General features: G+C 40.6%; 1 protein-coding gene across 1 annotated transcript in view; it reads right to left on the bottom strand.

The window, feature by feature from the left end:
- Window positions 1–26,171, bottom strand: part of WWP2 (WW domain containing E3 ubiquitin protein ligase 2) — a 134,610-nt gene that overhangs the window by 102,766 nt on the left and 5,673 nt on the right. The window contains exons 2-4 of the mRNA XM_079116853.1: window positions 17,726–17,810; window positions 9,800–9,947; window positions 9,345–9,466 (exon numbers count right to left, since the gene is read on the bottom strand). Coding sequence (XP_078972979.1) covers window positions 9,345–9,466; window positions 9,800–9,947; window positions 17,726–17,795 — 340 coding nt within the window. The 5' untranslated portion in view covers window positions 17,796–17,810. The remainder of the gene's footprint in view (window positions 1–9,344; window positions 9,467–9,799; window positions 9,948–17,725; window positions 17,811–26,171) is intronic.

Consider the following 26,171-nt stretch of genomic DNA (forward strand, 5'->3'; position numbering starts at 1 on the left):
AGTTCAAATACAGATTGTTGGGCCCCACCCCCAGTTCCTGAATCAATGGCATGGAATAGGCCTGAGAATTTAAATTTCTTCCAGGAGATGTACTTTCTGCTGGTCCCAGGACCACAGTTTGCAAACCACTAGGTTATCTGATGGTCCCAGTACTATTCCTATGCTTTTCTTCTCTGATTTTAAGTGCTACCTTTGCAATACAGCAAGTCAGATCTATAGTAGGTTACAGTTGGACAAAAATATATGATGGAGCCAGACCCAGTGACACACACCTATAATCCCAGTGACTTAGGACACTGAGGCAGGAGGATCCCAAGATCAAAGCCAGCCTCAGGAACTCAGCAAGGTTCTAAGCAATTCAGTGATAACCCTGTTCCAAAATAGAAAATAAAAAGGGCTGAGGATGTGGCTCAGTGCTTAAGTACCCTGGGTTCAATTTCCAATAACAAATACACACACGCGCACACACACGATGGGGACATGTCAAAAAGACACAGGAGTGAGCCTGAAGAATACGCATCTCTGGAAAGAATGAAGATGCTCCTCTCTGTCCTCTTCAAAAGACCATGCCAGGGATGAAATTAGCATCAAACAAAAGGCACTTATAAATCACATTCCTCTGAATAAAGTAAGAATCCATGAAATTGAGCCTGACAACACACACCTATGTGCAAGTTCCAAGGCAAAGGGAAACTCTCCCTTGCAGTACTGTGCCAACACGTGAGGACAGAAGGAATGATGACATCAGAAACAAACGTACCAAAGAATTTGCCACCATCACAGTAAAATCATTATTGAATGCAAAACCTAGCAGGTGAAGATAGGATGTGGAACAGTTTCAAAGTATCACCTCAAAAATCACTTTTTAATTATAAAGGAAAATAGTAATTGTGTATTGGAGAAACCTCACACCTCAACCAAATTGTTTAATGTCATCTGTCCATGTGCGTCTTGATACCATGCACTGAGAAAGATGACAGCCCTTCTGAGTGCTTCTACAGAAAATACATCATCTTACTTTTCCAAATTGAGGGGATTCTATAAAATGACCTATACTTTTCAACAATGACAAAGTCATGAAAGATACAGCCTGAGGGCCCAACCCAAATTTGAGGCATGATCACAAATTTCCCTGCATACCTTGCAAGAGATCCTGGGCTAGTGGAGGAAGGACTCAAAGTTCATCATTGTGGTCACCAGAAAATCTGAATTAGGTAACAATATTGTAAAAATGTTCAATTTCTTGATTTGGTTAATTCTATTGTGCTTATATATGACAATCCTTCAGAAACAGACATGTAAGTATTTATTGAGGGAGGAAAAACCACAAGATTTGTAATTCACATTAAAAATGATTCATGAAACAATTATACACAAATATACAGATGGAAACCATGTGAATGCAACTGTATCAAAATATCAACAATTGGTTGAAGGATACAGAGAAGTTCTTTATCCTATTCTTATAATTTTTCTCTGAATTTGAAATAATTATCTTAAAGAATTTTTTTTTTTAAATCTACTTCCAGTTCCATTTCCCTCCTAAAAGGAACAGAATCTGAAGGGCCAGGGTCTGTGGTGACAGTAAGTTCAGCTGCAAGAGAAGGGAACCACAAGAGGATAGTCTTGGACCCTAGCAGCCACCAGTTCAGAAAGAAATCAAGGTCACTCAGTAGGCAAGCAGACAGGAACCACACTGATAACTTGTGAAGCCAAGTGATGAAGATGCAGCTTAAAACTTCCCCTCATAAAAAGGTTTTCACAATCAATATGCAACCTCAAAAACTGGCTGCTACACAGAGGTATCTATAGCTACCTTAAGGAGCCAAACTGGTACTTCTGGTCAAGTCTTCTCCACAATCTAGCCAGGTCAATGTGCCTGCAGCCCAGCCAGGGCCAATGAATCAGACCAACTGCCAGACTGGAGCAAAACCCTCCATCACTGCTTCCCTTGGCCAAGGGAAGGTGTGAAAGGCAGCTGAGTTTCCCAGTCAACTTGCAAGTCTACCCAGGGGAAACAAGGGAGCGAATGAAAGAACAAATTATGCTCATGGAACAGAAGAGTGCCAGTTAGGGCAACCATTGCCCATTACGTTCTTTCCTGAAAAAAGCTGTTTCAGAAAGACCAGGCCACAGTGAGGAGTTCCTAACATACTGTGACCCACTTACCCTACATAACTGTATTCACACTTGGACACCACTTCAGAAGCATTTCCAGCCTCGCAGCGCCACACTGAGCAAGGAACCAAGACTACGGTGCTGAAATGTCCCGTCAATGACAGTCTACCCGCTCTATGTTTACCAAAGCTTTTCCATTTGTCCCATCTTGGAATTCTCTCCTAGAACAACCTCAGGACTGCCTTCCATTTAAGCAAGAAGGCCCACACCAGGAAACAGGGACTCTGCTGTCCATCTCTGGGACTCAAACCTTTCAATCTTTGGGAAGAAATGTGTCAGAGGAGATAGCAACTACTACTTCTACTGTGCAACCACTGCTTGCACAGATCTTACATGTGCCAGGTACTGTCATTAGCTCATTTAATCTCAAAACAACAATTCACAGATAAGGAACCAAGAGCACAGGGGTTAAGTAACTGTCCAACATCACAAGGCTGGTGGAATCAATATTCAAATCCAGATACTCTGGCTCCAGAGTCTACATGTTATTAACTACTTCTCTATGCAACATAATCATATACCCAGAAATAGCCTTGCTCTAAACAGAAGGCTTTTTGAAACATGACCATAATATTATGTATACAGGCTATGCTACTATCATTCTAGATTTGTTTTTCTAAGAAAAAGCAGCCCACTGACCTATTACAATCCACATTTTGCATCAGATTCTAATCTGATGAGCCTACTGCCCAACCCAGCCACACATACAGTGCGCTACAGCTAGTGCCAGCCAGGGTGGAGGCAGCAACAGCTGCAACCAATACCACAAACAACATAACCACTGGAAAACATTCTCCTAAATAACTCTGGGCTGGAAGAGACAATCACAACACTAATTACAAACAGCAAGTAGAATATAGCAAAATTTATGGGATAGCACATTTGTATGCTAGAAAACTAATGGAAACTACTAAAGCTAAACACATAAGCACCTTATGAGCCGAGGCCCCTTAATATGATTATGTCCAATAAAGATGCAGGAATATGTCCTCCAAATACACATTTAAGAATGTACACAGCAGTGGGCTGGGGTTGTGGCTCAGTAATGGAGTGCTTGCCTAGCATGTGTGAGGCACTGGGTTCACGTCTCAGCACCACATATAAGTAAATGAATAAAATAAAGGTCTAAACATCTAAAACTATGTATTTAAAAAAAAAAAAAAAGAATGTACACAGCAATTTTGTTCATAATGGTCAAAAACTGGAAACCATCCAAGGTCCATCAATGCAAGAATGGGTAAGGGCATCGTGGTATATTCATAAATTAGCAATAGTATAACCAAATTTTAAAAACCAGAACTAGTGATACATGCAAACACAGGGATGAAATTCATGGCTGTGAAATGATGAGCTGCCAGACACAAGAAGACACACTGTATGATCTCACTGATAGGAAATCCAAGAATAGGCAAAGCTCATCGACAGTGACAAAAGTCAGAACAGTGGTTCCTCAGGGCTGGGGTAGGGGATATGGGATGCAAGGAACATGAGGAACTTTCTGGGAATGCAGGAAATGTTCTATATCTTGATCCAAATAGAGATTATACAGATGTGAATATGTATACATATTTGTTGAGCTGTGAAACTTAAAATTTGTGCACTTTACTTTGAAAAAAAAATTTAAATACCCAGGGAGAAAAAGAGAGAGAAAAAAAGACAAATTCAAAACAAGAATGTTTTCATTATCTAAACAAGAAAGGATAGAAATAAAAGTAGTAGGGCTAAGAGTTTAGCTTAGTGGTTGAGCCCTTACCCCGGCACTGCACAATTTAAATAAAAAATAAATGCACTAAGTTTTCTCAGGTTGAAAAGCTATAGATAAACAAATGAATGAAGGAAGGAAGGAAGGAAGGAAGGAAGGAATAAAGTGTAAAAAGATATAGGGCAGATAGTAGAAAAAAGTTAATATTAAGTTAAAAACAGAAATTAATGCTAGAAAATATAATGGACAAAAACCCAAGAAGCTATTCTGTGGAAAGTAAACTGAAGACCAGAAGTTAAAATATTCAAGCTGGTCAAGAAAAAATATTGTCAAAACATAAACACCAAAAATTTTAAGTGAGAAAAATTACACATATTTTTAAAAAGTGAGAATGCTATTTAAAATCCATACACCAATAAATTTGAAAATCTCATGAAACAATTTTCTCAGAAAAAAATGAATTAACAAAACTGACTCAAGATCAATCAGGAAAGTTGAACAAACCAATAATTATGGGTGGAAAAAAACTGAAAAAGTCATCAAAGAATGATTTCAAGGAAGATGCCAGACCTCACTGGTTTCCCAGGCAAGCTCTTTCCTGCACTCATGGAACAGATAATTCCCAAGCTATGGAGTCTGCCCCCAAAGTTGGAAAGTGCTTCAATTTACTTCATAAAATTTGAGCTTAGCCTCGAGTCCAAGGCTAACAAAAATAGAGCAAAGCTACAGAGAAATCTCACTGATGAACAGAAGTGGGAAACCTCCAAATAAAATTTTAATAAATGATTCTAACAAAAATGTCGAGGAACAATCTACCTTGAGATATTAGATAAATTCTAGAAATTCTAAGACTTACTATTAGGGAATTAATAACAAATTAAAGAAGAAAAATCATGTACTCATCCCAATGCTTGCTTAAAAGGTAACATAAAAATTCAACACCCTTCCTGATTAAAAAATAATAATAATTAATAAAGTAAAAAGACAGATTACTGACACCTAATCTTAACACCTAGACGTGAGTGACTAGAGATGTTGCTGCAGTCACCACCAAAACACAAGGTCCCACACAAAGCAACTAACAAGAAAGAGAAGCATAATTATCACCAAAGCACAAGCAAAAGTATCAGCATCGCACCCATCTAAATGTCTACTGAGAAAACTCAAAGTAAATTCCTGAAAACTTGTACTAAGTCAGAAGACCCAACAAGAAAAGGTCTCACTAAAATAATAAACACTTTGTAAAAATTAAAACAGCACAGAGTTGGGGATGTGCAAGGCCCTGGATTCAATTCTCGGCACTAAAAGAAAACAAGACAAAACAGAGTTCATCCAAAGATAAACTTCAAATTTATTTGAATTAATTTAGAAACATTCTATGTTCCTGTGTAGGAAAGTTCAGTATGAAAATTCTCCATTAAATTAACTTTATATATGAAAGGGTTCCAATAAAATCTCAAGGAATAGGAGGCAGGTATGAAAAGGGGAGAACATGCCAAAATAATTTAAATGTCATGTATGTAAAGAAAAAAGTAGGAGGATTTTGGGGAAAAAAAGAGAAACTTGAACTGCCAGATATTAAAACATAATCTTATAATAATGTACAGAATGATTTGGAAAGACTAATAAAAATGGATTAAATGAAAAGTCTCTAAACAGGCCCACGCATACATATGATTTCAATATATGCTAAAGGTAGAAACCTGAATCACTGGGAGTGATAAATGGATTATTCAATAAGTAGTGCTAAAGCAATGGCTAACTATTAAGGAAGAAATTAAATAGGATCTCTCATCACACCATATTAAAAAATAAATTCATTTGGATGAAGAATTAAATATGAACAAATAAAATCACAAAGACACCGGTAAAAAAAACATGGGCTAGGGTTGTGCTCAGTGGTAGAACGCTTGCCTGGCACATGTGAGGCACTGGGTTCAATTCTCAGCATCACATATAAAAAAATAAAAATAAAGTCAATCGACAACTAAAAAATATTAAAAAAACACACAAACAGGAAAGAAACAGAGATATTTAGATGACCTCAGAAGGGGGAACACCTTTCAAAGCATAAAAGATAATGATGAAAATATAAAATTTAAAACATCTATATGGAAAAAAGAGAAAAAAGCCTTCAAAGTTAAAATGCAAATGAAAAACTGGGGAAAAAAAATTTGCAGATTATAAAACAAAGAATAATAGCCTTAACATATAAAGATCTCTTTCAAAACCAAAAGAGAAAAATGCACACTTGAATATAAAAACAAGCAAAGGACATTAATAGGGCAATAAACACACTTAAAACATTCAATATCCTTCAACAAATCCTGGCATAAAAGAGTGGGGGCCTTCAGAGACTAACAACCAAGTGCAGTCAGTGGATTCTGTCTAAGCCCAGGGTCAAGCAAAAGGCAAAAATGATGTTTCAGAGACAAAGAGTGATTGAACGCAACTGGGTATTACATAAAATAAGGAATTCATGTTAATACCACTAGGTGTGATAATGTAGGGCAGTTATATAAGAAAATGTCCTTTTTTCAACATGGGCTGAAGAATCTAGAATAAAATGTCTGAATGTTTATCACTTTAAATATTTTAACCAAAAGGAACAGGCAAATCTGGCAAATTATCAAATAGGCCATAAAGAGGATTTTTTAAAATAAATAAAATTCAACACATGCCAGGGTGAAATAGAAACCAGCAATTTCAACCACTGCTGATGAGAGTTTGGTAAGCTGGAACTTAGCTAGAACTTTCTGGAGGGGAAATCTGGCAACATGGGTCAAAAACCTTGAGAAATCTTTAAACCTGGCAAGTCCATATTAAAATTTTATTTATTCCAAGCAAACTTAAACAACAAGCACAAAGATTTATAAACTTGTAAGTTTATTATGATTGTCAAATATCAAAAACTACTACAACATTCAACCTCATATTTTCACACAACTATATGACAGAAAACTACTAGGCAATCATCAAAAATTGGGTTTTAGAAGAATAATTAAAACTATGCTGATACATTTATATGGAGCAAAAGGTATGAATAACACTATAGCAGTTCCTCAAAAAATTGAAAACAAGGGCCAGGGATGAACCTCAGTGGCAGAGTACTTTCCCACGTGCAAAGCCCTGGATTCAAGCTCTACCACCGTAAGGCGACTACTAATAACAACAATAAGATGATCCTGCATGAGCCCGCAATTTCACTTCTGGGTGCGTAGCCACACAATTGAAAGCAGGGTCTTGAAGGGATATTGGTACCAACAACAGCATTATTCACAATAGTCTAAAGCAACACAAGTGCCCATCAACAGATGGACAGAAAACAAAATGCAGTATAGCTATACAGTGGAATATCATTCCGCCTTCAAGGAGGGAATTCTGATACATCAGGCACATCATGAATGTGACTCAAAGACATTAAGCGGAGTGAAATTAGCCATTCTCAAAAAGACAAATACTGTTCAGTGTCCACTTACATGAGGTACATAGAATATAAAATTTAGAGATATTAGTGGAATGGTGGTGGCCCGGGGAAGGGAGAATGGAGAGGTATTTAATGAGAACAAAGTTTCAGTTTCTTTATAACATGAAAGAGTTCTGGTGACGGATGGTGGTAATGGTGGCACATCAGGTCATTATGCTTACTGCCACCCAACTATACACTAAAAATGATTGAGAAGGGAAATTGTATGTTGTATATTTTATCACAACTAAAAATACAGTTACATATATAGACAGTGATACATTTGAAACAGAAAAGGCATGATGCAAAACAATGTGTAAAATTTCAATGTTTTGTTTCTCTGATATCATAACTACTAATATACATTCATGCAAAGAAATAAAAAGCCCAAAAGGGTATATGCATCAAAATCTTAACAATAAACTGGGTGCAGTGGCGCACCTCAGGTGGCTGAAGCAGGAGAATGGCAAGTTCAAAGCCAACCTCAGCAACTCAAAATAAAAAAATAAAATAGGGCTGGGCATATAGCTCAGTGGTAGAATACCCCCGGGATAAATCCCCAGTACCATACACACTTGGAAAAAAAAGATTAACAATAATTATCACTAGGTGTCATGCTTAAGGCAAATTTTATTTTCTTTGGTTTTATGTCCTTTTCTATAATTCCAACTTTTCTACAATTACTTTTATAATCAAAAGCTGATGTATGTTGGGGTTGGGGGTGCAGTTCAGTGGTAGAGCCCCTGCCTGGCATGATTGAAGCTCCTGTTGGATTCCCAGGACCACAAAAAGAAAAAAGAAAACAAAGTTGCAGTATGTTGACCAGACAAACAAAAAAGGGAAAGACCAATCACGCTGGTGCAGCATCCTAATGTGAGAATGCTCACAAGTATATTTCCAAATAACAGAATAATGTTAATTCCTTGATAATCAAATCACAAAAAGCAGGCTAGGATCTGGGACACAGCATGCGGAGCTCCCTGCAGAATCCAAACAGAGGGGCATCCCTGATCCCGGCCAATTTCTCAGACCGGAGAAGGTTCGCCACGTCTTCACATGGTGAAAGCACGTAAAGCAGAAAGGAAAAAACCAGAGAAAGAACAAACACTTCTCAAATGGCCCAACAAAAAGGACAGAAAAGTCGGAAAGAAAAGACTCTTGAATCAATGCAATGCTGTCCCTGGAACTCGACACCCCCACCCCTACAGCCCTCTTGGGCTGAATCTGCTTTCCAAAAATATTTTCTAGACAGCAGACATCAAGAGAAAAAGGAGTCTTTCTTTCTGAGGCATTCAGTTGCCACATATGGTACTGCTCTGAATAGAGGCTTTATGAGGGAGGGTCCAACGACCACAGGCACAGGCGAGGCCAACGACCACAAACAGCAAGGAACAGACGTGAGGATTTACAAGGCCAGGCAGCAGAGGCACCCTCGATAATTAAGATGGAGCTGCCCTCACATCCCACTGTCTCCTGAGCACTCACTAAGCACAAGGCACCATTTGTAACACTGTCCCTAACACACGCGCACACACACACACACACACACACACACACACGTACACACATGCACGCGCGCACGCGCGCGCACACACACACACACACACACACACACACCTTCCTTGTTCCTTATTCTGTTCCGGGCTCAGCTGAGAAAAGCAAAGATTTAGGTTGGAGGCATGTGACAGTTTAACTCAACATCTCACACATCTGAGTCAGAACAGGAGCAGAGGTAGGAGTCTCCACCCCAGAGGAAGGATCCAGGACACAGCACTGCATCCCACTACTAGAGGTCCCAGACACAGGAGGCTGAACCCCAGTGGAAGCAGAGAGGAGCTCTCAACCGTCCCAAAACTCCATGGATACCATCCAAGGGGGCAGAAGCACCATAGCCCCTGGTCCTGGAGGAAAGTGCATCTCCACATTTACCAGGTAAACACCATGTCCTCCCCAGACCCACTAATGAATCACGTCTGCCACCCCCTGCATCATACGTACTTTTGCCCCCATTGTTCTTCAGGACATTGGAGAGGTTGACAGAGGCGGTGCCTAGCAGTTCATTTCTCAAAGTATGGCAGCTCCAGACCTTCAAATCTAAATGACTCTGGGCCGTGACATTCCTGGAAAACAAATACCTGATTCATCACATCTGAGCAAGTTCAGTCACTCCCAAAACTTGGAAGAAAGCAGTTCAACCATACTGCTGACATCTTGGGGGACAAAACAGGAAGACACTCATACATACCCTTTCCCCCACAGCACTGAACCTGTAACCCTCTAGCTAATAATGAACACTCTGTGAGCTCGATGAGGTAGAAACACCTGGACAGAGGCACTCTGGGGACCAAGGGAAAGCATCTTGAGGCAACACTGGAGACCTGGGTTCCCCACCCCTCGGAGCGCCTCACTCTTCCCCCTCTTAGAGCATTCCAAAAGAAGCAACTTTCTCTTACAAAATGATGATCTCATTCCAGAGAAGCTCAGAGCTCCCAATGCGCTTCCCAGTTTTCTTGGTCTCGCTGGGGAGTCCATCCACAGCCACTTCCACGTAGGAGTTAATTCGAGGTTGACGATTATGCACCTTGGGCTTTGCTGACACCACTGGACAGGAAAGGAAGAGAAAGTCAAAGATGAGTCAGAGGGCTCCCAGATGCCCCCCTGTGGCAGATGTTCTGGCTCTTCATGGCTGTTTTTTGTTCTGATTCTAAAGAAATATGGGTAAATTTAAAAAATATGAAGCCTAAGGGGAAAAAAAATCACTCCTAACCTGAAACCACTGAGATAATTATCATTACCAATTTGTCACTGGTAAATCTTCCAAACTTTTATTTCCCTAATTCTTTAAATATTCTTCTCTTCCCAAAACCTTTTTTTTCCCCCTCTACAGTGCTGAGGATCGAAAAACCCCAGCGCCTCACTCATGGGCAGGTGCTCTACCACTGACTTACAGCCCCCTAATCTATCTTAAATAGACTGTAATATAAACCCATTTTATGGATATGTTAACTGTTTCTTCATTGTTGAAAACATTGTGTTGAGCTTTTTACTCTGGAAAAACTACCAAAAATGCATATATTTGCATGTATCTCTGAGCATCCCCCAAAGGATATGAAAAAATTTTTAAAGTTCTTAAAACTGCTCACATCTTTCCTAAGGGGTAAACCATGAAGCCTCCCAGCAGGGCTATGTGAGTACATCCATTTCTCTGCCAAGCACTGAGTACCATTTTTTTTTCACTCTTTGCAAATGATACAGGTTTAAAAAATAATAATTTGAAGATAATAGCTAATATTTAAAAAGCACTTATTACAGACACTCTGGTATGCACACATCAGTAAACTGAATCTTCACAACAAACCCATGAAGAAGAGAATATATCATCACCCACATTTTACCCAGGAGAAAATGGGCTTGAGAAGCAAGGTCACATGCATGGAACAAGGGGTCAGAAAGCACACTCAGCCAGTCTGACTCCACACCATGCTGTGTGTCATCGCCAGACTTTGCTTATCTGTCCTATTGCCGTTCTAAAATTACTAGTGAGGTTGAATTTTTTCCATGTGCTATTTGGCCATCTGCATTTCCTCTTCTGTTCATAGCCTTCATGTGGCAGCATTTCTGGTGTTCATTTGGCACCAGCGAGCCAAAGACTCACAGAGCACAAAGCCAAGCAAGCGTCATTCCCAGGAGCACATGTCTGCTAACAAGTATGACCCATGGTGGGAACTCCAGGTCACTAGGATGAAATGCCTTCCATCCTGTGCCCCAAAACGGAAGACACGATGATATTCCTCGCCTGTGATGGCAAGATTACCATGGCCTGAACTCTCCTATGTGGAGAGGTAGCAAATCTTTCTCCCAGACATTTTGGAGAGTGGCAGTCCCTATAAAAGTCTACAATTTTAAAAAGTTCAACTCAACCACTGGTTGTTTTTAGCTGTAACTCTTCCCTAGACCCAAAAGGAGCAGCAAGGAGGAAGCCAAGAAACAAAAAATTAAAAGAACAAGCCCAGCCGTGGCTAAGATTCAGCAGCTACAAGGGGTACGAGGAACAAAGGTTTGCAGCACTGAGGTAGGATCCAGAGTAAAAAACACACAGTACGTTACACATGGACCAAGGTCAGCTGAGGCCACCTGGTGGTGACAGAGCAGCTCTGCGCTCCTTTAACAAAAAATAAGGCACTGGTTTAATATAATTGAGTTGTAATTTTAAGCTAAATAATCTTTCTGTTTTGTTTTGTTTCTTTTTGGTACTGGAAATTGAACCCAAGGGGATTTTACCACTGAACCATATCCCTAGTCCTTTTAATTTTTTTTATTTTGAGAGAAGATCTCACCACGTTGCTTAGGGCCTCGCTAAATTGCTAAGGTCAGCCTTGAACTTGTGATCCTCCTGCTTTGCTTCGTCTCCCAAGTTGCTGGGATGAGCAGGCATCCACCACTGCACATGGCTGACGATCTCTTTAAAATCAACAAGTTCAAGCCCTTTATTTCACAACCAACCGAGATTCAGGAAAGTGAAATAACATACAAAATTACTGCCCTAGACAAAGGCAGAGCTAAGACTAGAACCAGCTTTTCCAACTCCCAGGCAATTCCTTCAACCCTACCCTGATGTGTCTTTTTCTATCCTCTAGCTTTTGTCTCCTAAGTTTTTTAAAATTTTGATAGAAATTTACAAGAAAAATACAATATTCTCTTGGCGTCGCCCAATATTAACTGTTTCTAAACCTGACTTACAACTCCTTTCCCTTGCCTCACTTGTGCACACTTTTTCCTGAAACTTTGTAAGCAGAAGTGCCCCTTACTCCTAAATACTTCACAGTGCACTTCCTAAGAACACGGACATTTTCTTTCTTTCTTTTTTTTTAGCCGGGGTGTGCCAGGGATCGAACCTAGTGGTGCTTAACCACTGAGCCACATCCCCAGCCTTTTTTTGTATTTTTACTGAGTTGCTTAGGAGCGCAAAGTTGCCGAGGCTGGCTTTGAACTTTCATTGAGGGGGGTGGGGTACTAGGGATTGAACTCAGGGGCACTCGACCACTGAGCCACATCCCCAGCCCTATTTTGTATTTTATTTAGGGACAGGGTCTCACTGAGTTGCTTAGCACCTCACTTTTGCTGAGGCTGGCTTTGAACTCACGATTCTCCTATCTCAGCCTCCTAAGCTACTGGGATTACAGGCATGCACCACTGTGCCTGGCTAAGAACAAGGACATTTCCTAACATAACCAGTAGAACTATGACTAAACTCAGGAAACAACATTTTTTATGGTACCATTATTTACTCTACAAACTTTATTCAAATCATGCCAATTGTCCTATCAATGTTCAACACAGCAAAAAACAGAAAAAAAATTTTCTAGTCCAGGCCTTAATGTGGGATCACATGGTATATTTAGAAGTCTTATTTGGAAGTTTCTAATCCACAGAAAAGTTCAAAGAATGGAATCAGCATTTGGCTACACTTCCCCAATTGTCACCATTTTGCCACATTTGCTTTGTTCTATTTCTCTGTGTCTACATCAGCACTACCCAAAAGAACTTCCCCAGTCGAGGAAACATTCTACTGGTCCATGCATTTCCAGAATATGTGAAGCTACTGAGCGCTTGAAAGATAGCTGGTGCGATAGCTGTGAATTTTAAATTTTACTTAATCTTAGTTAAAATGTAAATAATTCTTTGTGGCTATAAAGGCTACCCTAATTGGACAGGTTATAGAAACATGACATCTATGTCCATGTGTATGTTTGGATGTATCTAGCCATACTTTCTTTGAAAGTAAGTCACAGACATCATCATAGATCAGCTCTAAATATCTTCAGAATGCCAACTCCTAACAAGGACATTCTCCCATCTAACCGAAACACTATTATCATACCTAAAAAAATTTAGTCACGGGCTGGGGCTGGGACTCAGTGGTGGAGTGCTTGCCTAGCACATGTGAGGTCCTGGGTTCGATTCTCAGCACCACATAAAAATAAAATAAAGCTCCTGAGTCTTTAGAGGACAGTGGGGGCTGGTGTAGTCTTTGTCTTTGACTGGGAATGTGGCTGAAGATTATGGTCCTGACCAGGCCGGACATGATGGGTCTAGTCCACAGACAAAATGGACAGAATGATGGGGACTCTGTATCTAGAAAACAAAGGATCTGTGGTTTGAGAAATGACACTCACCTGAGAGGTGCTTCTGGCCCTTCAGGGAAGAAGTGGTTGTAATGAAAGGTAAATAAAAATATAAACCATCAAAAAAATAAAATAAAGGTATTGTGTCCACCTACCACTAAAAAAATATATATAAAATGTTTAAATTTTAAAAAAAATTAGTCACTCCTTCAGTCATATGACAGCCATGCCATGTCCAAATTTCCCCCAATTCTTCCAAGCATTTTTACTGCTGTTTTTCCCAATCCTGGATCCAATCAAGACACACAAATTATACTTGGTTGTTATCTCCTTAATGTTTTAAAATCTATAATGCCCTCCCTTCTTTTCCATGACAATGATTTTTTTCTGTGACAGGATTGAACTCAGAGCCTCACACATGCTAGCCAAGCAATCTACCACTGAGCTACAACTCCAGCACCCACTTTGGTGATTTTTAAAGTCTTTGACTAGATGTTTTATAGCATATGCCAAAATTTGCATTTTTATGATCCTTTGCTTTTTTGTTCATTTTGCTTATTTTGTAGTACCAGGGATGGAACCTGGGGCTTCACACATGCTAAGCAAGTGTTCTACCACTGAGCCACGCCCCAGTCCCTCACTGCAGACCCTGCATCAAGGACATTTTGTAGGTTTCATTTTGTACCTCCAGTTGTACATTAGGTTATCCTCCTACTGAAGATGCCAAGTTTGGATTGTTAGCTTGGAGTCTGTCAAGTCCTACTTATACAAAGATACTTTTTCCCCTCTGTAATTTATAGTTATTGGTGGGGTGATGTTTTGAATGTTTCTTGTTCTTAAAAGGCATGCCAAAATAGCCGGGTATGGTGGCACATGCCTGTAATCCCAGTTACCTGGGAGACTGAGGCAGGATGATCACAAGTTCAAGGTCAGCACCTGCATCTTAACAAGACCCTCTCTCAAAATAAAAAATAAAAAGGGCTGGTAGAGCCCTCAGTGGTAGAGCACCCCTGGGTTCAATCCCCAGTACACACACACACACACACACACACACACACACTCACAAAAGACTTGTCAGAATAAAAGCCTCAAGATTTGAGCAAGGATGGGGGGCTGGGGCTGTAGATCAGTGGCAGAGCACTTGCCTAGCATGTGTGAGGCACTGGGTTCGACCCTTAACACCACATAAAAATAAACAAATAAAATAAAGGCATTCTGTCCATCTTCAACTACAAAAAAAATTTTAATGTTATTAAAATTTTTTAAATATATATTTGAACAAGGTTATCTAGAAAGGTTATTAAATGTTTCATTAACTATAAATGCCAGCTTCACATCTTCATTTAGCTTCTATTCAGTGGCAGAGAGAGCACCTGCCTAGTATGCTTGAGGTATGGGGCTCCATTCCCAGTACCACAAATACAAAAAAAAAAAGCAAAAATTATACCCTCAAACAGTTCTTAGAGGGTTGGGGGTATAGTTCAGTGGTAGAGCACTTGCCTAGCATGCGTAAAGCCCTGGGCTCAATCCCTGGCACTGCAAAAAAGAAAAAAAAAATACTGCCAGAAAGCCACCATGATAGAGTTTGGCCTACTGTCTGTCAAGAGGTTCCAAGTAGCCAGTTTTTGCTTTGTTATGCTGTGATTTTTAATGTTCAATTGAGTTAAATATCAGACAAAATGATGGCTTATATTTAAGGGCTTTGATGTCTTTTATAAAGACCCTTAAGACTCCATGCTCACACTCACTATGGAGAAACACAAGGCAACAGGGGTGAACAGAGGGAACCACTTAGTAATGCCCCTCAGCTGCACTACTGACCGGATCAATGAAATGGGAGTAAGTACCCCTGTTGCTCTTTAAGTCATCAGGTCTCTCTCCCACTGTTTCCTGGGTGGTACTACTGAATCCCTACTGAATGTACTTCCAGGTTAACTCTTTCCACACTTGTAAGAAAATCTGCCTTGAGGAAAGGCAACACAGAGACCTTTAGAAATCAGTGTATCCTGAATAATATGCCCTCAAAACAGGAACCTAGGAATGTCACCAGGTTCCATGAGCAAGCTTCTGCTTTGACCTAGGCCTGCTAATTATTAGGGAAGGTAATAAAGGCTGCAGACCCAAGATCAAAACCTTGTCAGTGCATTATAACCCATTTCCCTATTCAAAGGGGCTACAGCAGGCATGAGACTCCCAGAAAAATAGTTTCGATGTTTCAAGACACCACACACACACACACACACACACACACACACACACACACACTCAACTCAATAAGAAATAGGCAAAGAATACAAATAGGCAAGCCACAAGAAAAGGAAACATAAATTGCCCTTGAATATGATAAGATGCTAAACATCATTTATAATTAAAGAAGTACAAAATAAAACTACATTGAGAAAACTATCATTTCCCCCAGCGCTGGGAATCAAACCCAGGGCCCTCAGAACATGCTAGGCAAGCATTGTAACACTGAACTACACCCCAAGCCCAAAACACAACCTTTTACTAATAAAATTGACAAAAACATAAGTCTAACAACAGGGACTAGGGGTGTAGATCAGGGACAGAGCACCTGCCTAACATGCCCTGGGTTTGACCCCCAGCACCACAAAACGAATAAACAGAAGTCCAACGACACCATGTGTTGGTAAAGCCATGGGCAAACAGGCCCTCTTGCCCAGTGTTAAGAGTACTCCAAGAAAGGCAATCTGGTTCTCAAAATTGGGTGTGTCTTAGAAGGCACACAAAGAAACAGGTGACATTATTTCCTCCAAGCAGGGTACTGAAGGAAATACGTTTGAACTATATGAATTATTAAATAAATGAATAACATTTACATCTCAAAAATTCTAAAGGAAAATATTGTCCAAGAAAAATTTTTTTTGCCTCCCCACGACCATGCTGCAGGGCCTGAGCTCAGGTACTGAGTGCACCAGCCCGTCCCAGGCACCTGCTCGGCCCTGACCCCCGCAGCACCCTGCTCTTCCATCCCCATCATATACACTGAGTTCTCACGGTGGCTGCGGTCTCAACAGCGACCCAAACAGACCAAAGTCCCTGTTCTCGCAGAGTCTACACTCTATTGAAGGAGACAGATGACAAATCAAATAAATGAAAATGTGTAGTATATTAAACAGTGACAAGGGCTGAGAAGAAAATGTAAAGGAGGGAAGGAGACAGGTGTTAGGAAGTCAGGGAGGGAGGTGGCTATAGATCAGGAGATCAGGAGGCCTCATTAAAGAAGATAACATCTGAGTAAAGACCGTGAAAGTATAGAAGCAAACTAAAACCCAGAGAGGACAGTAAGTGCAAAGGCCCAGAGACAGAAGCCGGCCCAGTGTGTACAATGAAGAGCCAGAGGCCCAGGTGGCTCCAGCAGAGCAACCGTGGAAGTTAAAACCCTTGGTGGGTTTGAGTGAACGTGTAACAAGATCCAGGTTATATTTCAACAAGATCACTAGCTGATGTGTGACCTATGAACTGAAGGGGAACAAAGGACAGAAGGGGAGCGGTCAGGGAGCCACTGTCTAACCCAGGGTAGAGATGATGGGACAGGAGGGATGCAGGACAGTACTGAATAATGAATGTATTTTGAAGATGGAACCAACCAGATTTGTTGATGGGTTGAATACAAGAAAGAAAAGCCAGGAACTAAGTTCCAAACATGTTAAATTTTGATATTTACTGAACATTCAAGTGGGGGTGACAGTTTGGCTACCAGATTTACAAATCTGGAGCTCCAGGAAAGGCTCGGGCTGTAGTTACAAATCTAGGCGTGACATGACCTTTATCAGTGGCACTGATAAACTCATAAAATGAAGTGGTATGAGATTGCCTAAGGGTTGAACACAGACAGAAAAGAGCCCTGGGACGTGAAGGTATCACCACCATTTCACACCATTTTAGTTACTTTTTTTTCCCATCTTCGTTGAGTTATTTTCCTTTCTTTTTAAGAATTCTAGCTATGCAACAATCCTATAAGCATGATAGTGGGGCTGGAGTTGTGGCTCAGTGATAGAGCACTTGCCTGGCATGTGTGAGGCACTGGGTTCAATACTCAGCACTGCATATAAATAAATAAAAGATCCATTGACAACTAATATATATATTTTTTTTTAAAGAATGAAGTTATACTCAAAAGCTATTTCAGAAAATTAAACTCTCCAGATTATGATGTGGTATGCAGTTCTACCTCTTCTCCAGATTGGGACAGACCTCAAATAATAAAACACTTCACCCAAAGCCACTCACCTTTCAGAGTAAGCTGAGATTTCTCAAAAGGCAGGGCGACTCCTGCCCGGCTGGAGCTGGCAGATGCCATATCATCACCATTAAACTGCAAGATAAGCAGAGCAGTGGGTTTAGAGGCTATCTCAGAGGACTAAAGAATTGAACTAAATTTTTATATTTAAGTTTAAAGAGATAGAGACAAAAAAAAAAAAAAAATACATCTACGCCACCGTGGCCATGCTACTTTCAGCTGTGTGGTCTGTCTTGTAAAGATTACTAAATGTAGAAAGGCCTGGATGAGGGCTGGGGATATAGCTCAGTTGGTAGAGTGCTTGCCTTGCAAGCACAAGGCCCTGAGTTCGATCCCCAGTACCACAAAAAAAAAAAAAAAGAAAGAAAGGCCTGGATGGCCTAGGAAGGCGACAGGCCTGTTCCAGCCAAACCTGGAGGAGGTAGGATCTAACAGAACATTTCCAAAAAAAAAAGTTCCCACTCAATAATAAAAGAACAACTAGTCTGATTTTCAAATGGGCAAAAGATCTGAATAGACATGTCTCCAAAGAAGATACCCCAATGGCCAATAAACCCAAGAAGAGATGCTGACCATCCTTAGCCATTGGGTGTCCCTGTCACTCCATCTAGAAGCTGAAGTCCAACTGGCACTCTGAACAGATCTCTTACTCAAATAAGATTCTGGAATGCTGTCATTTGTCATTTGGAAAATATTGGTTCATTGAGCCATGCAGATATTCCAAATGTTGACACATTTAATTATACGGTATCCAAAAAAAATCACATTTGTGAATGTCACCAATGATCTCATCAGATAAGCCTCCAACACTGGGAAGCTGTCAAGCTCTGGGTGTAGATGTAAGGATTCCAACATCCTGATTTCCACTGAAGAACTCCTATTTTGGAACCGGCAGCAAACACTGCCAGTTGTTCTCCTGGATGCTTCAGGCTCGCTTCATTCACTTGGAGGAAAATGTCTGCCAAATTCCCAAATTTAGTAATTTTAGTTGTATCTTAGTTGTTTTCTGAAGTAAAAGTGGTATTTCATGAAAAACGCAACTATTTAATAAGCTCTCAATTCAAATAACTGCCCAAGTGCTTATTATCCATCAGCCTTTATGCTTCGGAGTAAGTGGCACTTGAGGCCTGTTCCCATTTCCACACACAATATTAAGAAGACATGTGCTCAAGAGTTAAGACTTAATCACAGTAATAGACTTTTACCACTTTACCAAGGACATTGGATTTTTTGGTTTTGTTTCTTCAGTACTGGGACTGAACCTCAGGGTCTCAGGCACGTTAGGTGTGCGCTCTACCAGTGAGCTAAGATCTCCAGTTCTTATTTTTTGAGACAGAGTCTTTCTAAGCTTCCCAGGCTGCCCTCAAACTTGCAATCCTCCTGCCTCAGGCTCCTGAGTCACTGAGATTAAAGGCATGCACCACCTTACCAGGCAAGAACATTCTTACAGGAAACTGGCTGTATTCTTCTTACCAAGAAAGTGTCCTGATAAGAAATACAATAACAACAGCACACTCTGTCTCATACTGTGGTACCAACAGTTTTACTCACCTTTGCCTTTGCACCATTAGTGCAAATACAACTACAGTGAAAAGGTAAATAAAAGATTAGTGTTATTATGAAAATAGTTTTGACCTTGCAAAATCCAAAGAGAGTCCGGGAGGCCTCAAAGTAACTGATAATCATGCTTGAAAACTACTGCTTTAAAAACACTGTCAAATTCCAGTCCTATTCAACATCCTTTATACCATCTCTCAGATCTATTTTAGAGATTATTTAAAGTCCTATTTTAATGAATTGTTTGACCCTAAACATGGTTATTAACCCTCAATATTACTGGAAGAATGGAAGCCCTTTAAAATGAGAAGTAAATGTATCTATAGCAAGGTGACATTGACCTTGATACTCTTCACAGCTTAGGTCAAACAATTTTATGCTTCATGATTTTGGCAAAACCAAACAGAATCTTCCTTATTTATAAGATATATTCAGTTTACAAAAAGATGTAATACTGCCTCATTCTTGACTCCCTTTGGCTGAATTTCTTTTGCAGAAGTAGTAAAATAATCAACTCGGTTAACCATCAGATTAGAAGTCTGACAATAGTGTTGGTGAGAGATCTCATAGGTTTCTGGAGGTTGTGCCAATTAGACGGCACTCAGAAACTTCCGGAAGCACTGAAGATGCATATACAGGATTGCATTTGCAGGGGTTGGGGAGTCTCCTATACAGGCAGAAGAAGCAATGCTTACAACAGCAAAAATCTGTAAACAAACCTAAGTGCCCATCAGTGGGGGAATGGACAAGTTGTGATAGATTTCTAAAACGCTACCTCACACTTGAAAGATGTGAATTTAATCCATATGGACAAATCCCAAACCACAAGAGAGAAGGGGGATCCAAGTGGCAGCCTCAGTACAGCATGATGCCATTGGCATACACCTGAACCCACACCTGACAACCGTGCATGCTGCTGTGGATACATACATAGGAAAATGCAGACACACAGACAGGCAGGAGACACACCAGGCTGAGAACAACAGTTCTCTCTGGGGTAGGGGAACTGGAAAAAGGAGCGAGGCCAGGGAGCTTCAATTGTAGCTGTAACATTTTATCTTTTAAAGAAAAAAGTTCTCAAGCAAATATGGCAAAATGTCCATATTCATTAAATCCAGATGGTGGCTTTTATGACTGTTTGTTATCTTAGTCTCTGAACCATTTGCATGTTTGATCTTTTTCATAATTGAATAATAATTTTAAGGGGGAAAAAGATTCTACCCTGAGTAGTAATGAAAGAAAGATTCGTGGTTATAAATGAAGCCCTGGGGCTTCTAGGAACAGAGGTTATAACACTAAAAGCTGGAAATCCATTATTTATAGACTTTAAAAATAAAAGAATATTTTAAAAATCTTTATATCTATTGGGACTCTTTCTTTCCTCAGGCAACTCATCTAAGGGTAGCTTTAAGTGTGTTTAGCCTTTGGTCCTAACTCTTAGAGAATGAAATTCCAAGTCCCCACATGGCTGTTAAGTAAGAAGAAGACCAAACCTCTTGATCTACAACTCATGGCCCCAAAACAAAATCAATTGGATAAATTCTAAAGAAGGCTCAGAAAGAACAAAGACAACTGAGAAAGCAGGAGAAATGGGGTAGAGGATGCCGCCATGTTTTCTTTCTCCCATGTCTGTCATGATTACAGATCATCATTTATCAACAGTAGTCGAAGTTATTATGTGCAACTCTGCGTGTACTTCCATGCCCTATTATCCAGATACCACCTGGACGTTACAGGGCAAGCTCTGTGAATTATAAAGCCTGTTCAGTCTCCATGTAAGGAAAATAACCATAACTAGGAAGGGAGACAGATTTTATGGTTTGGCTATGATATGTTCCCCAAAACTCATGAGAGACTATGTGGCAATGTTCAGAGGTGAAATGACCAAATTATGAGAATTGTGATCTAATCAGAGAATCAATCCATATGATGGATTAATCACTTGAAAGGACTACTGTACTGGGTGGTAACTGGAGGCAGGTGGGGCAGGGCTGGAGGAAGTAGGTCATGGGGGTGTGTCCTTGAGGATTGTATCGTGCCACCCCCCCCCCATCCCATTTTGCTCCCTCTGCATCCTGATCAGGTTTTCCTCTACCACAACCTTCCACCATGACGCTCTGCCTCACCTTGGGCTCAGAGCAATGGAGTCAGCTGACCATGGACTAAACCGCTGAAAACGTGTGCCAAAATAAACTTTTCCTCCTCTAAGTTCTTGTCAGGTATTTTGATCACAGCAACAAAAAGCTAACTGACACAGATCTCAACCATGTCCAAGTAATTTCAACCTGTTCGCTTTTGTCTCAGGGTCTCATCTTAGACATGGTTCCCAGCATGGACAGCATTAGGCCTAAATCCCCACCATCTGCTACAAGAAGCCTGAGAAACTTGAGGCCAGAAATTGATTCTATACCCATTGCAGCAACACAAATAGATGAGTCTTTTTTTTTTTTTTTTTTTTTTTTTCCTTTTTTGGTACTAGGGATCGAACATGCTAGGCAAGCACTCTACCACTGAGCTACATCCCCAGTCCTAGATGACTCCATTCTTATACTCAAGTAACATTTTCCCCTGAAAAGTATTTGTATCCAAGTCACTCCAAAGGAGGAGGGGGGTGTGAGTTAGCATAAGCCTGAGGTAAGCAAGTAAGGAAGGGGAACAATGTTTAAAATATAACCAAATGGCCAGGTGTGGTGGCACACACCTGTAATCCCAGCAGCTCAGGAGGCTGAGGCAGGAGGATGGCAAGTTCAAGGTCAGCCTCAACAACTTCACAAGGCAACTTAGTGAGACCCTCTCTCTAAATAAAAAAAAAATTAAAAGGACTGGGGTTGTGGCTCAGTGGTAAAGTACCTCTGGATTCAATCCCCAGTATCCCCTGCCCAAAAAGAAAAAAAAAAGAATGTGTGTGTGTATACACACACACACACACACACACACACACATAAATACGGAGAGACACAAAGAACTTGAAGAGTAATGGATTTAGTGAGAAACAGTTTTTAAAAACTCAAAGAAAAACCTTGAAACAATTTCAGAGCAGAAAGAAAACACTGCACACATGAAACAAGAAAACAATGTCATTTTTTTTAAAGGAAGAAATATTTAGAGAATAAGAAAGTGGTCTCGGGAAGAACCCGCTGAGAGCAGAAACAAAGTTGATAAAGTGAAGGCATGTGCTAAAAAAAGGAGGACATTCATCAAGAAATTGCAACATTTTTTTTCTAGAACTGATATACATTTCTAGACAGAAAATGCCCAGCACAATGAATGAAAAAGAACCATACTGCACAAAGTCATGAAATTCCAGAGATGAGAATAAAAAAGACACAAGATGCCAGCAACATCTACGAAGAACAGCAACCGGAGTGGCATGGAACTTCTAACAGTTACACTAAAGGCCACAATATGCAATATTTCCTAATTATAAGGTGAAATTATTTCCAATCTGTAATTCTATAGCCAAGAAAACTATCCATCAAGGATGACAGGAAACAATATTTTAAGAACTGCGAAGTCTCAAAAGAGCTGGCTTTCGTGGAAAGCTGATGAAAGACCATTCCCAGGAGGAAATGAAAAAGATGGAGGGTAGCAGGTATTCACATGGGAGAAGCAGAAGGAATTCCTAAACAAACCCCAGCCAGTCCAGATTTGAGAATTTATAGATGTCATCTCTAAGAAGGAACAGATTACAAGACGCATCTTACTTGCATTGAAAGAAGTATTTTAGCTCTATCAGAGTGTTTAGGGGAAATATTTAACTAATAAAAAAAGCTGTATAAGGTCAGGCTTAGGAGGCTGAGGCAGGAGGATCTCAAGTTCAAAGCCAGCCTCAGCAACTTAGCAAGGCACTAAGCAACTCAGTGAGACCCTGTCTCTACATAAAAATTACCCAAAAAAGGGCTGAGGATGTAGATCACTAGTTGAGTGCTCCTGAGTTCAATCCCCAGTACAAAAAAAAAAAAAAGAGCTGTATAAAGAAGGAAATGTAATCCAAGTAAATTATATGGCTCAGCTGTGAACAGCATTTTATAATCATAATAGTATAAACAATTTAACCAAAAATTGTGAGATGAAAAAAAAATTGTGAGTTGGAGTAGGATGTGGTGGTACACATCCTTAATCTCACCAAGGCTGAGGCAAAAGGATCACAAGTTCAAGGCCAGCCTCAGTAACTTAGTGAGACCCTTTCTCCAAATTAAAAATTGAGAAGGCTAGGGGCACATCTCTGCGGCAAGGCATGTACAAGGCTCTGGTTTCTATTCCCCAGCAACCAAAAAAGAAAGAAAAGACAGGGGAAAAAAAGAATCCCTGCAGTTGCAGGGGCATGGTCTTACTGAAATTATTGTTCCTTATAATTCCAGGAACAAAACAGAATTTTTTTTTTTTTTTTTTTTTTTTTTTTTTTTGGTACTGGGGGTTGAACTCAGGGGCACTCAGCCACTGAGCAACACCCCCAGCCCTATTTTGTACTTTATTTAGAGACAGGGTCTCACATTGAGTTGCTTAGCACCTCACTTTTCCTGAGGCTGGCTTTGAATTCATGATCCTCCTGCCTCAGCCTCCTGAGCCACTGGGATTACAGGCGTGGGTCATCACACCCAGCACAAAACAGAATCTTTAATGTACCACTGTTTTATTTCATTATAAAGAAAATGAGTATTTTTTATGCTTTTAAAAAAAAATATTGATGCCACCACTAACACTAAGAGATTCAGAGAACTTGAGCATAAAATATCTATTTTGGTGAACAGTGACAGAATGAAGCGTGAAGGGTTCTGGTAGAAAACTAGCAGGCGGCCTGTCTCTGGTCTTGACACCAAGGGCTCTTGTCACTCCTACTTGTCTGCTTCCTCCTTATCTCCAACTTCTCTCCTTTCCCTTAAGTGTTAGAAACACACCCCAGGCCCTATGTAGACACCATGGGCGCTCAACCAAGAGGCGGGAAGAAGGAAGCTGCGCCCCAACCCGCAGTGGAGACTTAGACCATGGGATCACCTGAACCACCTGCTCGGGCTGTGGTAGTCAGCGGCATTTTGTCAGTCACTCTAACAAATACCTGACGTCATCTTTAAAGAGAAAAGGTTTGCTTTGGCTCACAGTTTTGGAGGTTTTAGTCCAGGCTGGCTGACCCGTTGCTCTTGAGCCGAGGGCCAAGCCAGCACATCATGGCAGGGAGCATGTGGTGAAATAAAGCCCCTCACCACGTGGCCTGGAAGTAAATGAGAGGAGGAAGGGACGGGAGCTACCATCCACTTCAAGGGCACGCCCTCAAGGACCACAAACCTCCTACAAGGCCCCCCGCTGTTAACGGCTCTGGCACATCCCAAAGGCACCAAGCTGAGGACCAAGTCTTCAGCACGTGGGCCTTTGAGGACAGTCCAGATCCAAATACAGCCCAGGCTTATCAGCTATGTGCTGAAGGGAACAAACAGTGGCCTTACACCTCCTTTAAGGGGTGGGGGGCAGTAAGAAGCATCCTTCTCAGTAGCACAGTTAAGCGCTTCAAGGGTCCACCTCTAGTTCAAAGTTTCCAGAGACATCCAGAAAGAACAAAGACCTATCATAGCTGTTTTTGGTCAAAACATTTGAAATATCTAAGGTCAAAAGAGCAGGGAGAAAAAACTTTTAATATATTTACTGGAAACATTAGAGGAAGGTAAATGACACGTGATGTCACCGCAGCCAGAAGGGCAGCGGCTGCTAGTGTTACATTAAATCTTTTTTTTTTTTCTTTTTTTGCAGCGCTGAGGATGGAAGCCAGAACCTTGTGCATGCTAGGCAAGCACTCTACCACTGAGCCTCACCCCAGCCCCTGCACTAGAATCGTGACTGGGCCTCCACAGGACACAGAGGGCACACGTGAAATAAGACTGCCTTGTTTTTTTTTTTTTTCCAGTGGGGGTCTGGGGTTGAACTCAGGGTCATTTTACCACAGAACTACATCCCCCCCACCCAAGTCCTTTTTATTTTACTTTGAGACAGGGTCTCACTAAGTTGCTAAGTCTCACTAAATTGCTGAGGCTAGCCTCAAACTTGCAATCCTCCTGCCTCAGCCTCCTGATTCACTGGAATTACAGGCATGCACCACTGCACATGGCTTGCTTCATTCTTTATTGAAATACAATTCAGATACAATAAATTCATTTTTAAAGCATATGATTCAGTGGGTTGTAGTTTATTTATGGAGTTATACTACATTCACCCCAAAAGAAAGCCTATACCATCAGTAATCATTCCCTGTTTCTCCCTGCCCTCAGTCCCTGGAAACCATTTGTCTGTTTTTCAGATTCTCCTATTCCAGACATTTCAAATAAATGGAATCGTAAAACACGTGGTCTTTTTGGACTGGTTTCTTTCACTAGCATATTTTGGGGTTCATCCTTGTTGCAGCATGTATCAGAACTTCATCCCTTTCATGGCTGAATAATATTCCATTGTAATGGATATACATTTTGCATACCCATTCTTAGCTGGTGAACATTTGGATTGTTAGAATGGGTTGACTCTATTTTTGGTGCTGGGGATTGAACCCAGGGCCTTGCCCATCCCAGGCGAGTGCGCTACCACTGAGCTACACTCTCACTGAGTCTGCACCTTACTTTACCATTCTTAACAGCAAGAACCTTTCCTACCAATCTCTTAGAGGTAAATAGGCTTAATCATTCAGAAGTCACTGAATGATACTGACACTTATTTACAAACTCTAAATTTTAATTTCCCCATCTAAGAAGTGAACCCATAAGAATACTTAGTTTATAAGATTACTGTACAAATTAAATGTGTTCAAGTAAAGCAGGCAGCTCTTAGGAGGTGCTCTTGAAATACATCCATATGCTACTAGTTCTTGAGATTAAAATTCTAGGCTCTGAGAATACAGCA

Source organism: Sciurus vulgaris, assembly GCF_902686455.1.
Source record: "Sciurus vulgaris genome assembly, chromosome: 17".
In the NCBI taxonomy this organism is placed as follows: Eukaryota; Metazoa; Chordata; class Mammalia; order Rodentia; family Sciuridae; genus Sciurus; species Sciurus vulgaris.